Source organism: Oncorhynchus tshawytscha, linkage group LG24 (assembly GCF_018296145.1).
Source record: "Oncorhynchus tshawytscha isolate Ot180627B linkage group LG24, Otsh_v2.0, whole genome shotgun sequence".
Classification (NCBI taxonomy): Eukaryota; Metazoa; Chordata; class Actinopteri; order Salmoniformes; family Salmonidae; genus Oncorhynchus; species Oncorhynchus tshawytscha.
In genome coordinates this window covers 6061867-6076317 of record NC_056452.1, presented here as the reverse complement: position 1 = coordinate 6076317, position 14451 = coordinate 6061867, and the positions used below count along the sequence as shown (strand labels likewise).

The 14451-nt window shown below is 42.7% G+C and overlaps 1 protein-coding gene across 2 annotated transcripts in view; it reads left to right on the top strand.

Moving 5' to 3' along the window:
* The window catches only part of svild (supervillin d), a 110940-nt gene that overhangs the window by 19805 nt on the left and 76684 nt on the right, over nt 1-14451 (top strand). For both annotated transcript variants that reach the window (XM_024387060.2, XM_042305230.1), the window contains exon 2: nt 12429-12971. In XM_024387060.2, the coding sequence (XP_024242828.1) occupies nt 12607-12971 (365 nt within the window). In that variant the 5' untranslated portion in view covers nt 12429-12606. The remainder of the gene's footprint in view (nt 1-12428; nt 12972-14451) is intronic.

The following is a 14451-nucleotide window of genomic DNA, read 5'->3' as shown; positions in this document are numbered from 1 at the left end:
AGACCTTGACCGGCGGGGGCACTTGCTGGGGAGGAGTGGCTCCCAAATGTCGTCATCCAAATCCTCTGTAAGACACACGGAATTACAGTTGACTAAATTTACAAAACGACATTACTGTAAAGTAAAAATACCAAGTCTAAACCCTATCTGTACAGTGACTCACATAGGTGTGAAGCACACACTCCCAATCGAAACAGTAACACAATAGAGTAAACAATGGCCATGAGAGTTTAGTGGCCTCTCCAAAGTTACTAGGATAAAACTTAGAACAGCAAACCGTGAACTGATATGAAACATAGAAAATAATTACTTTGGAATTATGTAACATTGAAATTACTTGTTACATAGGCCTATGTAAACTAAATCCAACGCACAAAAAGCAGACAAATTGTTAAACACGAAATACATACAGTAAATTCATGAAAATAATTTACTTACAGGTCTAAAAGTGGTTCCAATCCTTCTAGAAAGCAATCTTCGTCGGCCGAGGCGACACACTCATTGTCCAAATTACTCCCCTCATCCGAGTCCGACCAGTATTTTATTCAAAGGTACTATGTTGGTATATTTATTCATAGCTGCTGCCTTTTAGCTTCCTGTTTGATATTCTTAGGTGAACTTTTTCTCCCCCATAAGAAGCCATCTTTTATGATAAAGCGATGAAATTTGTTTACGATGTAATGTAGCCTGCTCGGTGCATCTCGTCTCTGAGCCAGGTAGCAATAGTTTGCATTACACATTAAAGGTTCTAGGCGTTGTTTTGTCCCACCCAGATCAACTGTTTATCCCTAGGAAAGGTTATCTCATTGGCTACAAAACTGTCAAGGTGACATAGGAGCCAATCCCCTGTGTAATGGATGCCTACAGCGCGTAAAGCATGAGGATGTAAGGAAATAAATAAGCCATAGTAGCGAAGTAATTACAATTTAGCAAATTAACACTGGAGTGATAGAGGTGCAGAGGAGGATGTGTAAGTAGGAATACTGGTGTGCAAAAGAGCAGAAGAAGTAAATAAAAACTATGGGGATGAGGTAGGTAGATTGAATGGGCTTACAGATGGGCTATGTACAGCTGCAGCGATCGGTTAGCTGCTCTGATAGCTGATGTTTAAAGTTAGTGAGGGAAATATAAGTCTTGATTTTTGCAATTCATTCCAGTCATTGGCAGCAGAGAACTGGAAGGAAAGGCAGCCAAAGTAGGTGTTGGCTTTGAGGATAACCAGTGAGATATACCTGCTGGGGTGAGTGTTGTTATCGTGAGCTGAGATAAGGCCAAGCTTTACCTAGCAAAGACTTATAGATGACCTGGAGCCAGTGGGTCTGTCGACTAATATGTAGCGAGGGCCAGCCGACAAGAGCATACAGGTCGCAGTGGTGGGTGGTATATGGGGCTTTGGTGACAAAACGGTGGATGGCACTGTGATAGACTGCAATCAAATTTTCTGAGTAGAGTGTTGGAGGCTATTTTGTAAATGACAGTGCCGAAGTCGGAGATCTGTAGGATAGTCAGATTTACAAGGGTATCTTTGGCGGCATGAGTGAAGGAGGCTTTGTTGCGAAATAGGAAGCTGATTCTAGATTTGATTTTGGATTGGAGATGTTTAATATGATTTGACACACTGAACTCTTTCTGAGATGTAGTTGGTGAACCAGGCGAGGCAGTCATTTGAGAAACCAAGGCTGTTGAGTCTGCCGATAAGAATACAGTGATTGACAGAGTCAAAAGCCTTGGCCAGGTCGACGAAGACTGTGGGTTTTCAATGTTGCCATTTAAATGATACATCATCAAATAACATTGGCAATAGTCTAGATGTGTTCCTACCAACGTAAGGATTCATGTAATCACCCCCCCCCCTCACCCCATGTAGCTATAGCTCAAATACAGACCAAATCGAAGCTTACCTTGTAAGATGTTTGCTGAAAACGTTGTGTAAAATAAACATTTTGACTCTCGGGGCTGGTGATCAATAATGGTAGGTCACAGGCAGACAATTAAGACATTCTCATGATCTGTGGAGTCCCGTCTTTCGGTGTGTTTCGACATATTTCGTTAATGGTTCACAGCGCTAACCTTAATGTATGGAGCAGCCATCTTGAAATGAGGTCATCAGCTCGGCCTGCCATTATACATTAGTATGCCCATATGGTAGTAAGTCACACCAAAGATTTTAAGTCACAGATCAATATCCAAGATACTCAGCTTCCCGCAAAAACCCTGCTTTTGCAGATAGGGCTACCGTTCTCATACCAGACTGAATTGAATAAGAAAAATCTAATAAGGTCCCCAAATATGATTGCACCCAATTTGACCTTGCCTAATTTATAGGATTCAGATAATATTCAAGAAATATAGAATACAACATTCGTTTTGGACCAAACGTCTTCCTACCAATGAGTAAGACATGAGTAATCCAATAACATGGCCAAAAGCCACCCACATACTCCCCACACCCTATGCCAATCCCACCCCAACAACCAGTATACAGTATCAGTTCTCTGTCTGACAAGTAGTAGGAATATGCAGTTTGGAGTATTGCTTCTTCATACTATGCAGTCTTCCCGGTTCAGAGAAATTTGTCATTGAAGCCACATACATTATTTACCATAAATTTAGTCCGAAAGTACCAGATGCCGCAGTTACTGCTGCTCTCTCCTACATCAAATTACATTTCAACAAAATGTTTCAGGAATGCCAATCTTATATGTTTCTAACCACTGAAATGATTGTGGGTGGTGGGTGTCATGGCTTGGCCTGCTGAAATGACATGGAATGAATATGGCTCAAGACATGATTGGACACTATTAGGCTATAACTACTAAGCTTAGGAGCTCTTCCTCAGTTTTATAACTGCCAAGCATTTTCACTCAACAGATATTCCAGACTTTCCAAAGCATTGGGCTTTGCATCTGTTTTAAACAAAAGTGTTTACTTACATGTTAGTGCATTTGCTTCACTTTAAACCAATTCATTGTCAATTAAGTGTTTGTGTTATGAACTGCAATTGGTCATTAGCCTAACATGGTAATTGAGTGTCTTGTTAAAAAGGTGTTACCAGACACTTAAAGTGAATCAGCATTTAGGGCCAGTGTTCATAATATTGGTGCTGCTATTCCTGTCATTTAGAGACTGATGTCTTGCAGTAGCTGTGGTTTCTGTGGTAGATTTTAAAGGGGTAGTGCAACTAACTGATAATCATTTGATAGATGAACTGACAAGAGCTTGTGTACAACCAGAATTGTGCCTTTTTGAAGAGATATCCCAGTTTTGACATTCCTTTGAACTAATTTCAAGAGTGTGACTATCACATGCATACTGTCAGAAATGCATGCAGCCAAAGCAGTTTTTCCCTTGCTCCCAAATTGATCCAAGGGTGGTGGCTGCATTCCTGCCCCATGTTCTTGTGTGGACATGCGAGTTCCTAAAGAATCTGAAGACTGATGGACTACAGGTCAGTGGTTTGGCCCCAAAGGCAGCTTTTATGCCTGGGCCTTGTCCCAGACTATAAAGAATGAACACATGAACTTGTTCATAAATGCAGCTAACCTCCAAGGTCCCAGGTGTGGTATGTTTTTCCAAAGATGGCCCGTTCTTCACACGTTTAGATATTGACACCAGTGAGCTGTGAGGTGGACTAGGAAATGGGATCCTGTCGTGTTGTGACCCCCCTCCCTTCTACGGTTCTTGTTGTATGAAATGGTGCTGTTGCATGAGTAGCTGGTGAGAAATTTCTTACAACACTCAGCTGTTGTAATCCGTAAACCAGCTGTGATTATCATGAATAGCATAGTTGCTAAATCATCGCCGCTGCTAAATCATAGCTGCCCCCCCCATGTCATGGCATTAGGTCCCTATTTTGTTAAAATGTTTGAGTCACTGAGATGGCATAAGAATAAGGCATAAGCCATAGCAAAATGTGTAGAATTGCAGGAAACCAGCTTTAAAACAATCAAATGTCTCCAGCAAAGAGGATAGCCTCTAAAACCGCACTGTTGGCCAAACCCCCCTTAACTTTGCACACTGCTATGGTCCTTAATCTCGAAGACCAGTCACTAAAGTAGCCTGATCCTGTGCCTTTTTGCCCCCACCCCCTCACACACACTCATGTCGACAGTCCCACTATCACCTGCACCTATTAATGTACACTGTGAACTATGAACTCTGTATCTGCTTTGTAAACTTTCAAACCAGGGAAGGGTGCATTGACAGCAGTGGTGGAAAAAGTACCCAATTGTCGTACTACTAAAAGTAAAGATGCCTTAATATAAATGACATAAGTAAAAGTGAGTCACTCAGTAAAATCCTACTTGTGTAAATGTCTAAAAGTATTTGGTTTGAAATGTACTTTAGTATCAAAAGTAAATGTTATTGATAAAATATACTTAAGTATCAAAAGTATAATTAATTTCAAATTCCTTATAATAAGCAAACCAGACGTCACCATTTTCTTGTTTTTTAAATTTATTTACGGATAGCTAGTGGCATGCTCCAACATTCAGACATCATTTCCAAACGAAGCATGTGTTTGGTGAGTCCGCCAGATCAGAGGCAGTTGGGATGACCAGGGATGTTTTATTGATAAGTGTGTGAATTATTTTCCTGTCCTGCTAAGTATTCAAAATGTATTGAGTACTTTTGGGTGTCAGGGAATATGTATGGAGTAAAAAGTACTGAAACTTTTTTTTTTAAGGAATGTGGTAAAGTAAAAGTTGTCAAAAATATAAATAGTAAAGTACAGGTATCCAAAAAAACTACTTAAGTAATACTTTCAAGTATTTTTACTTAAGTACTTTACACCACTGATTGACTGCACTTTATTTGAACCTCGTGTACGTTCAAGTTTTGATCACGCAGACTGGAATATGTTCAGATCAGCCTCAGAGGACAATATTGACCTATACGCTGACTCGGTGAGTCTGTTGTATAAATAAATGCATTGGAGACGTCGTACCCACTGTGACCATTTAAAACCTACCCTAATCAGAAACTGTGGATGGATGGTGGTATTTTGCGTAAAACTGAAAGCGCGATCCACCGCATTTAACCATAGAAAGAGGTTTGGATATATGGCTGTATATAAAAAGTGTAATTATTCGCTCCGCAAGGCAATCAAACAAGCGAAATGCCGGTACAGGGACAAGGTGGAGTCGCAATTCATCGGCTCATACATGAGACGCATGTGGCAGGGTCTACAGGAAATCACGGACTACAAAAGTAGAACATTTAAACTTGTTAACCCTCGCAAGGCTGCTGGCCCAGACTGCATCCCTAGCCGCATCCTCAGAGCATGTACAGCTTGCTGGTGTGTTTACAGACATATTTAATCACTCCCTATCACTCCTAATCTGTTGTCCCCACATGCTTCAAGATGGCTACCATTGTTCCTGTACCCAAGAAGGCAAAAGATAACTGAACTAAATGACTACTTCTGTCATCATGAAGTGCTTTGAGAGGCTAGTCAAGGATCATATCACCGCCACCCTAGACCCACTTCAGTTTTCATTCCGCCCCAACAGGTCCACAGATGAAGCAATCGCCATCACACTGCACACTGCCCTAACCCATCTGGACAAAAATAATACCTATGTAAGAATGCTGTTCATTGACAACAGCTCAGCATTCAACACCATAGTACCCATCAAGCTGGAGGCCCTGGGTCTCAACCTCTCCCTATGCAACTGGGTCCTTGACTTTCTGATGGGCCGCCCCCAGGTGGTGAAGGTCAGAAACAACTTCTCTACTTCGCTGATCCTACACACTGGGGCCCCACAAGGGTGTGTGCTCAGCCCTCTCCTGTACTCCCTGTTCCCCCGACTGGGTGGCCATGCACGCTTCCAACTCAATCATCAAGTTTGCAGACGACACAGCAGTAGTGGGTTTGATTACCAACAACAACAAGACAGCCTACAGGGAGGAGGTGAGGGCTCTCGGAGTGTGGTGTCAGGAAAACAACCTCTCACTCATTGTCAACAAAACAATGGAGATGATCGTGGACTTCAGGAAACAGCAGAGGGAGCACACCCCCCATCCACATCGAAGGGACAGCAGTGGAGAAGGTGGGAGGTTTTAAGTTCCTCGGCGTACACATCACAGAAGAACTGAAATGGTCCACCCACACAGACAGTGTGGTGAAGGTGCAACAGCACCTCTTCAACTGCACGGCTCTCCAAAGGGTGGTGCGGTCTGCACAACGCATCACCGAGGGCAAACTACCTGCCCTCCATGACACCTACAGCCCCCGATGTCACAGGAAGGCCAAAAAGATCATCAAGGACAACAACCAGCCGAGCCACTGCCTGTTCAACCCGCTATCATCCAGAAGGCGAGGTCAGTACAGGTGCATCAAAGCTGGGACCGAGAGATTAAAAAACAGCTTCTATCTCAAGGTCATCGGACTGTTAAATAGCCATTACTAACTCAGTGAGGCTGCTGCCTACACTGAGACCCAATCGCTGGACACTTTAATAAATGGATCACTAGTCACTTTAAACAATGCCACTTTAATTAATGCCACTTTAATAATGTTTACATATCTTACATTACTCATATCACATGTACATACTGTATTTTATACCATCTACTGCACCTTGCCTATGCCGCTTGGCCATCACTCAGCCATATACTTATATGTACATATTCTCATTCTCCCCTTTAGATTTGTGTGTATTAGGTAGTTGTTGGGGAATTGTTAGATTACTTGTTAGATATTGCTGCACTGTTGGAACTAGAAGCACAAGCATTTCGCTACACTCGCATTAGCATCTGCTAACCATGTGTATGTGACCAAGAACTGTATTTTCAATGACTCTGATTTTAAAGCCTATTTAGAGCACAGGCTATTGAGTTCTCCACTCCATTTTGTTTCCCTATGTGAATCATCTGACCTGTTGGATTTGTTACAGGTCAAAAGGCTAAGGCGACCGTAGATTAACTTTAGGATGGGTTGTCACCTTAAATTATCATGGGGAAAGTGTCTTCCCTCAGAGTTAAGGGTCTTTAATCCACTGGGCTGTAGTAGTGTCTACCCCCATGTGGCATACGAGCTCCATAAGTGGATGGACTCTTTAAAAAAATTATAATAATACATATTTTATTGAATGTTTAAAGCGTACAATATACTTGCAGTGAAGCAACTCAACAACTACATCACATTACTCATCTAACAGACTCCCATACAGAGCGACACACAGAAGCAACCAGGATCAACACCCTGCTCAAGGGCATGTCGACAGATCTCCCACAAGGTCAAAAAGGTGGACTCTTATAACTGCTGAGATTTGCGAGTGATGGGGAAAGCTGCATGTTAACTCGGGGGGGAAGAAAATTTTGGATGGATTGAAGTTTCAATGTGAGGGGAAATCTGCCCTTTTGATCCCACTTAAAACCAGTGCCCCCTCATCACCCGACACCCCACAAGACCGAGGGATTTGGAGAGTTGCCTAACTTATGATGAATACAATGCTGCCATTTAATTGTGCATTTATGAAAGAGGATATGACTCACTTGGCCATTGTTGAGACAGAGGTTTTTCTCAAGGCCCACAACCTCTCCCCTGGGGCAAGGACATGTCAGAGCTCACTCATGCTGTCAAACACTAGATGTGTACTTTGTTTACATGGCATGGTAGAGCCATATTTACACATCCAATCTAGACAAGCCTAAATGATGGTGTGATTGACTGGTGTTGTTTAGAATAAAAAAATAAATAGAATACTATATTTTGCAATACATAGAAACGCCATGTTTTGGGGTTTTATCTCTTCGGACACATTGACTGTTGTCACTCAACAAAACCACAAAACAAAGATATGTGGTTTGCGCAGCCATTACTTCTACTTCATGGAAATAGATGAGGTCTGTTCTATTTGGAGTTTTTCTTCTTTAATCAGCCTAACATCTGTTATTTTACAGGGACATTTCTAGTGTCTCTCAGACACTGGCTTATTGAGAGAGCTTCTCTGTGCCATTTAGCTTTGCATGTTCCTACATGCTCTCCAGCCATGGTGCAACTTATTTTTTTGAATTACCATAAGCTAAAGGGTAATTAAAATAAAATAAATGTTTTGCATGTCTTTGGGTGAGTTCACTGTTCCCTAATAGGGGTGATAATATCTTCAGTATGACTCACGACTTTGATTTTCTTCTCCTTGTTCGGTTGAAATAACAAAGTCGGCTTCCAAACAAAGCAGGCTCTTTGTTTTCGATCTGCACGATCAAGCTTTAGTGTGTTATTCAAAACTCCTTTTATAGGTAGTGAGAGTGTAATACAGAGTGGACTCTGGGATGACTTTGAATTACGTCAGCCTATTCAGAGGCCCGAAATCAACATTGAAACCTCAAGGGAAATGTTGCCTTCATTAGGAGATTTATAAGCCTATGTTTGGGATTGATATTGGATGAGTTAGAAATCAATGGCGGCATGAGTTTTCGATACCCCAGAGACTATCTACTCAACTCCGGTCAGGGAGAATCCCAGGGTAGTGAGTTATGAAGCGAGATGAATTAGCAGGCTAACTGATTTTTATCTGGTGCTCAAACAAAGGACACTCCGTAATACAGTGCTCTAACTGGCCCAGCACCAAGAAGAGCAGTGGTCACCAACCTTTTCTGAGTCAAGGTCCCTTTTGCAGTCAAAAAGCAAGCAGAGATCTACCGCTCCGATTTAAAAAAATAAATAAATCATGACTTTAAAATTTTAACATTAATAAAAACAGTTCTGTAGGAATGAGGTTTGTGCAGCAGGACTAATACACGATCACAGCATATTGGCTATATGCCTGGCCTGGGCTGCCAATATTATTATTCTCAGGCAATAGTATATTTCCAAACTTGAGCTTTGATAACAAAATGGGTAAGTTGGTGTTGTGCTCGTGAGGCACAGCTGAGCATAAATTCAAATAATACTTTATTTTTGCTTGACTGATGGAACCTGCATCTGATATTCATGGTGCTTTCAAGACAACTGTGAACTTTGAATTCGAGTTGTACCTCATCCACATCTGCCTCATGCACAAATTCACATGGTTCCTTTGACCAGATAAAGTGAAATATTCCTTGATATTAAAATGGACATGACGAGCTGCTAATAATGGTAATAAAAATACAGGGCTATCAATAGACTTGGCTACTCATTAATTGCAGCTGCAGCGCCAGTGGAAGTAGGGAGAAGCGTGTTTTTATGTTTTGCAATAGTGTTGAATTAAAAACAGTGTTGACAGTCCTGAATAATAACTCACTCATAAACACCAGATATTTGCTGTATTCTTTGACCATCTCTCTCTGGTCATGGTTATACAATCTCGCGTAGGCTAGTACCAAACTTTGCTGTGGCTGGGGTCGTGGAAGCTAATGGCACGGTGATTGGAGCTATGCACAGTAAGCGCACTCGATTTAGCCACAAATCTCCCGGTCTGCCAGGTAAGCAGAGTTTGTATTTTTGTATCGTAATCGACCGGTTAGCGACCGCTGAAGTAGAGCTTTCTTCATGATCAAGAAAATCCTATTTTGTTTCCGAATATTCCATCAAAAGTTGGAGCAAGTTTGTAAACTCATGAAGCCAAATAACCCCAGGGATTCCGCTTGTCCTTACATCATCACAGGCTAGAATGAAACATTGAGCAGGGAGGGGAAGGTGCACTGCTTCAAATTGATTTCGCTTTTATTATGCTACAGTGCCTTCATAAAGTATTCATACCCCTTGACTAATTTCACATTTTGTTACAGCATGAAATCAAAATGTATGCATTTTCCCCCACACATCTACACACAACACCTCATAATGACAGTGATAACATGTTTTTAGAATTTTTTGCAAATTTGTTAAACATTTTAAATATAAAAATATGTCAAATTTTAAATGAGTATTCACACCAGAGTCAATACTTTGTTGAAGCGTCTTTGGCGGTGGTTACAGCTTTGAGTCGTCTTGGGTGTGTGTGGATCAGCTTTGCACATCTGGATTCAGGAATTTTCTTCCTTGCAGAGTTTCTCAAGCTCTGTTAAGTTAGATGGGGAGCGGCAGTGAACAGCAAGTCTTTCCACAGATTTTCAATGGGATTCAAGTCTTAGATTTGGCTGGGCCACTCAAGGACTTTCGTATTCTTGTTCTGAAACCATTCCAGCGTTGCTTTGGCTGTATATTTGGGGTCATTGTCCTGTTGGAACTTAAATCTTCACCCCGGTCGAAGGTCGTTTGCAGTCTGAAGCAGGTTCTCGTCAAGGATTTGCCTGTATTTGGTTCCATTCATTGTTCCCTCTATCAATACCAGTCTCCTTGTTCCTGCTGCTGAAAAGCATCATCATAGCATCATGCTGCCACCACCATGCTTCACAGTAGGGATGGCGTTAGATGAGCTGTGCCTGGTTTTCTCCAGGTATAGTGCTTTGCATTTAGGCAAAAGAGTAACATTTTTGTCCCATCAGACCACATATTTTTGCCTTATGCTCGGAGTCCTTCACGTGCCTTTTTCCAAACTCCAGGTCTTCTGTCCAGTGAAAACATGTTTTCACTTTTTCATTATGGGGTATTGTGTGTAGATTGGTGAGAGAATCTATAATTCATTCTGAATTCAGGCCGTAACACAACAATATGTGGAATAAGTAAAGGGGTGTCAATACTTTTCTGAAGGCACTGTAGGTCACTGAATGGCTGGTTGTTGTGAATGTCTCTTTGTAGCTAGAACCTGGCAGCAAATCCTACACAAGGTCAGCTAATAGTTTAGTTTTCGTCCAGCAGATTTTCACAGTATGGGTTTGTTCGGCTGATGTCTTCAAGCTGTTCCAGTGGAGGTATTGTGGTCCTCATTGTTCCAACAACAGTTTGATAGGTGGAGGAGGGTGAGGTCAAGGTGAAGTTAGACACACACATGCTTGCTCACACACATACAGATTTGTTGAGTAATATTTCCCAGTCTTATTTTTTAGTGAAGGGGGGGGGGGTGTAATTTCTTGGTCCACTATTTGGCTCTGCTGGTGGTTGGTGTATATTGGGAGATTTATGAACCCCTGTCACCATTACAGAAATTGTCCCCCCAAGACTGAGCTAATTTACTCTAGTAGTACAAGGAATTGCCAGGGACCTCGCGGTATGATATTATCACGGTACCTAGGTGACGATACGATATGTATTACGATTCTCATGATACTCATTATTCTATATATGTATTGTGATTCGATGTTCCAAATATGTTGCTCAACATACAGTATGACTGCTGCAGAGGGACAAAAGAGCCATGAAAAAACAAGTTTTGATCAGTCTTGGAAATAAAAGTTCTGAGAACAAATAGACTCCCTATTTAAAAGTAGAGTTTTGATGCGGGTACAGCAACTAGTGCAAAAATTATATTGTGATATTGTCAATACGGTATATTGTCAAATAATATCCCAATATGTAACTATCGATTTTCCAATATTCTACAGTCTGACACCCACCTCTCCTGTTTTCCCCCTTCCATCCACTACCTTCTCCCTTCTGCAACCCCTCTCCCTTTCTCTTCTTTTCTCTCATCCCAACTACTTTCCTCTGACTCCCCCTTCCCCTCTTGCACAACCCTACCCCCACACTTTCTTCCCCCTCTTTCTTCTCTCCTGTAGAGTCCTTGCCTCTCTACTCTCCCCCCTCTCTATTACCCCCTCCCCCTCCTGACTAAGCGCTATTGAATGTGCAATCCCAGATGTGCTAAATTACCCCTTGCCCCTTTACTGTAGGGATCCCAGAGCGTTACGTTAACCCCCGGTCCCTGCCCCCACTTATATAAACATACCTCCACATACCCATTACTTTCTCTCCAGCTCCTGGGGTGTTTTTGTGCTTTGTGTATAGTGTTCTGGGCATGCCGATGGTTCACTTGGTTGTGTGGATTTTTACTGGTGTGAGTTTATTTGCGTCCGTAATTGTGGAACGTCTCTTAAGCCAAGTGGCTTTTGCTGTTTTTGTAAGCCTGTGCAGTGCTTGCCGTAGTAAACATGGAATGATTTGTAGCGTTGGATGCCATTCAAGTCCAGATTAAGCAAGGATATTTGCCTCCAGTTAACTGAATGTTGAGAAACTGTAGATTGAGAATTTCTGCTGGACGGCTGTTTTCCCACTCTTTTGCTGATTCTCTCTCCTCTCCCTCTCCCTTTTCCTCTATGTGAGGGGATTAAATATCCTTGAGAGGTTATGTGAGAGTCTCGGTGCGGCAGTCTGCTGTGGGGCCTGAATTGTCTTTGAGCTGAGTTGGCTGACTTCACTCTCACCGGGGGTTCATTAGCTGGGGTTGAGCTAGGCAGGGTTGGGCTCTTGTTTATCCAGGCAGTTACATCCAGTTCCCATTGCACCCAGCAGAGACTGTATATATCTTAATGGCCCAGTCCTGGTGTGTTTGGAAGTCTCACATAGCCTTTTCGCTTGTTGCAATATAAACGTTGTCTTTCTTGATTTGTTTCAACAGTGAGATGATTTTAATGACGTGGTCCATCATCCTTCGAGGGGAGACCAACTGCAAAACCATCAACGTCTGAACAACTCTTGTGACTCCTCTTGTGACTCCTGGTGTCCAGTGGAGAGGAGGCTCCTCAAACCCCCAGATATTGAGTGAAGCGAGAGGACTTAAAAGGAGGCACAACAAAATGGATGCGGTAGACACCATCCAGAACTCTGCCTTGGAGACCAAGGCTGAGCGCATCGCCCGCTACAAAGCCGAGAGGAGGAGAGAGCTGGCGGAGCGTTACGGAAACACTGAGGAAGTCAGCTCTAAATACACCAGGAGGGAAAGGAAAGCTGGTGAGACTTCTGAGAAAGAGAAGCCGGAGGACAGAAGCTCCAAGTCCGAGCAGACGTTATCTAGCCGGGCCTCCAGGAGTAGGATGGAAGACCGCGAAGAGTCTGTTGACAGCGAGTCCTCCCAGGAGACCGGGGGGGATGAGGAGGCCCAACTGGATACAGCTGCCCCCTCAAAGCCTGCTGCCACCAAGAGGCTTAACTCTAATCACAGGTGAGTCCAGTCAATTCCCCTTGTCCACTCCTGGCTCTTTTGCAGCCTCCACCCACCTGGTTTCAATTGACAGTTGTTCTGCCAGAGGGTTGGACGTTGCTATAGGGGCCTTTGGGGCACCCTGTCTGGAGACTAATCTAAGGGGAAAGCTGCCAATGTCAGTGTTTCATCACCATACACCCCTCCTTATAAGAGATCAGGATAGGTTAGTCATGCTGCTATCATATCACTCCTTTTTGGAGGGAACCATTCTGGAATGTCCAGAAATTGACAAATTCAGTCAGTTGGGAAATGGCACATATGCCAAATGCTTTTGCTGAGACATGTTTTGCTGCATGTTATGACATCTTAGCTTCTTGTTATGGTTCAATTTACAGCTATTCATCGGAATGGGAGTGTTTTAGCCTTTTCGAGAATAAAACACATGGAAATGCTGCATAGGGAGTGGAGATCTGGGAGCAAAACTCATTCGCTGCCATCATTGTCCTCGATGTCTGCACATGGATGAAGCAAAACATGTCCTTTCCTCCATTTGGGATCTTTTCCCTGTAATCATCCCAAATATTCTGCCTAGTGTGCATAAGCCTGTTGGCTCCTGACAAGCAGCTTGAGGGGATGAGTGTAGCAGAGGAGGGGGAGATGGACAGACAAAGAGGAGAGAATGAGTGAGAGTACGGGGTTGAATTTGAATGAGTTAGAACATGCACCGTAGTTTGTGCCAAAGCTTCCAGCCCCCTCCTTATTGAACTAGATACGTCTGACTGACTGCTCGTCAGATCTTATCGTCTCCTTACTACATGTTGATTAGGAAAGGCATGCACTCATTGTATTATGTTGCAATGCCCTCCCAGAAGACCTGTGGCATTTTACATGTTTCTTCACATGCAGTCAAAGTGTAGTTATGCGGAGATATTAAGCTTGAGGGTGTTGTCGCGTTTGCGGGTCGCTTAAAAGTCTTAGCGCACATTCTGACCTAATCTCCAAGTCTCTTTGTGGCCCATGCTGTTGAATCAAATGAAATTTTATTTGTCACATGTGTCGAATACTACAGTGAAATGCTTACTTTCAAGCCCTTAACCAAAAATGCAGTTTTAAGAAATCCCCCCAAAAAAAAAAAAAAAAATAGTAAGAGCTAAAAGAATAACATAATTAAAGAGCAGCAGTAAAATAACAATAGCGGTGTTATATACAGGGTGTACCGGTACAGAGTTAATGTGCGGGGGCAATATGTACATGTAGGTAGAGTTAAAGTGACTGCATAGATAATAACAGAATAGCAGCAGCGTAGAAGAGGGGGTGCAATGCAAACAGTCTGGGTTGCCATTTGATTAGCTGTTCAGGAGTCTTATGGTTTGGGGGTAGAAGCTGTTGAGAAGCCTCTTGGACCTAGACTTGGCGCTCCAGTACTGCTTGCCGTGCGGTAGCAGATTAGTCTATGACTAGACTGGCTGGAGTCTGACAATTTTTAGGGCCTTCCTCT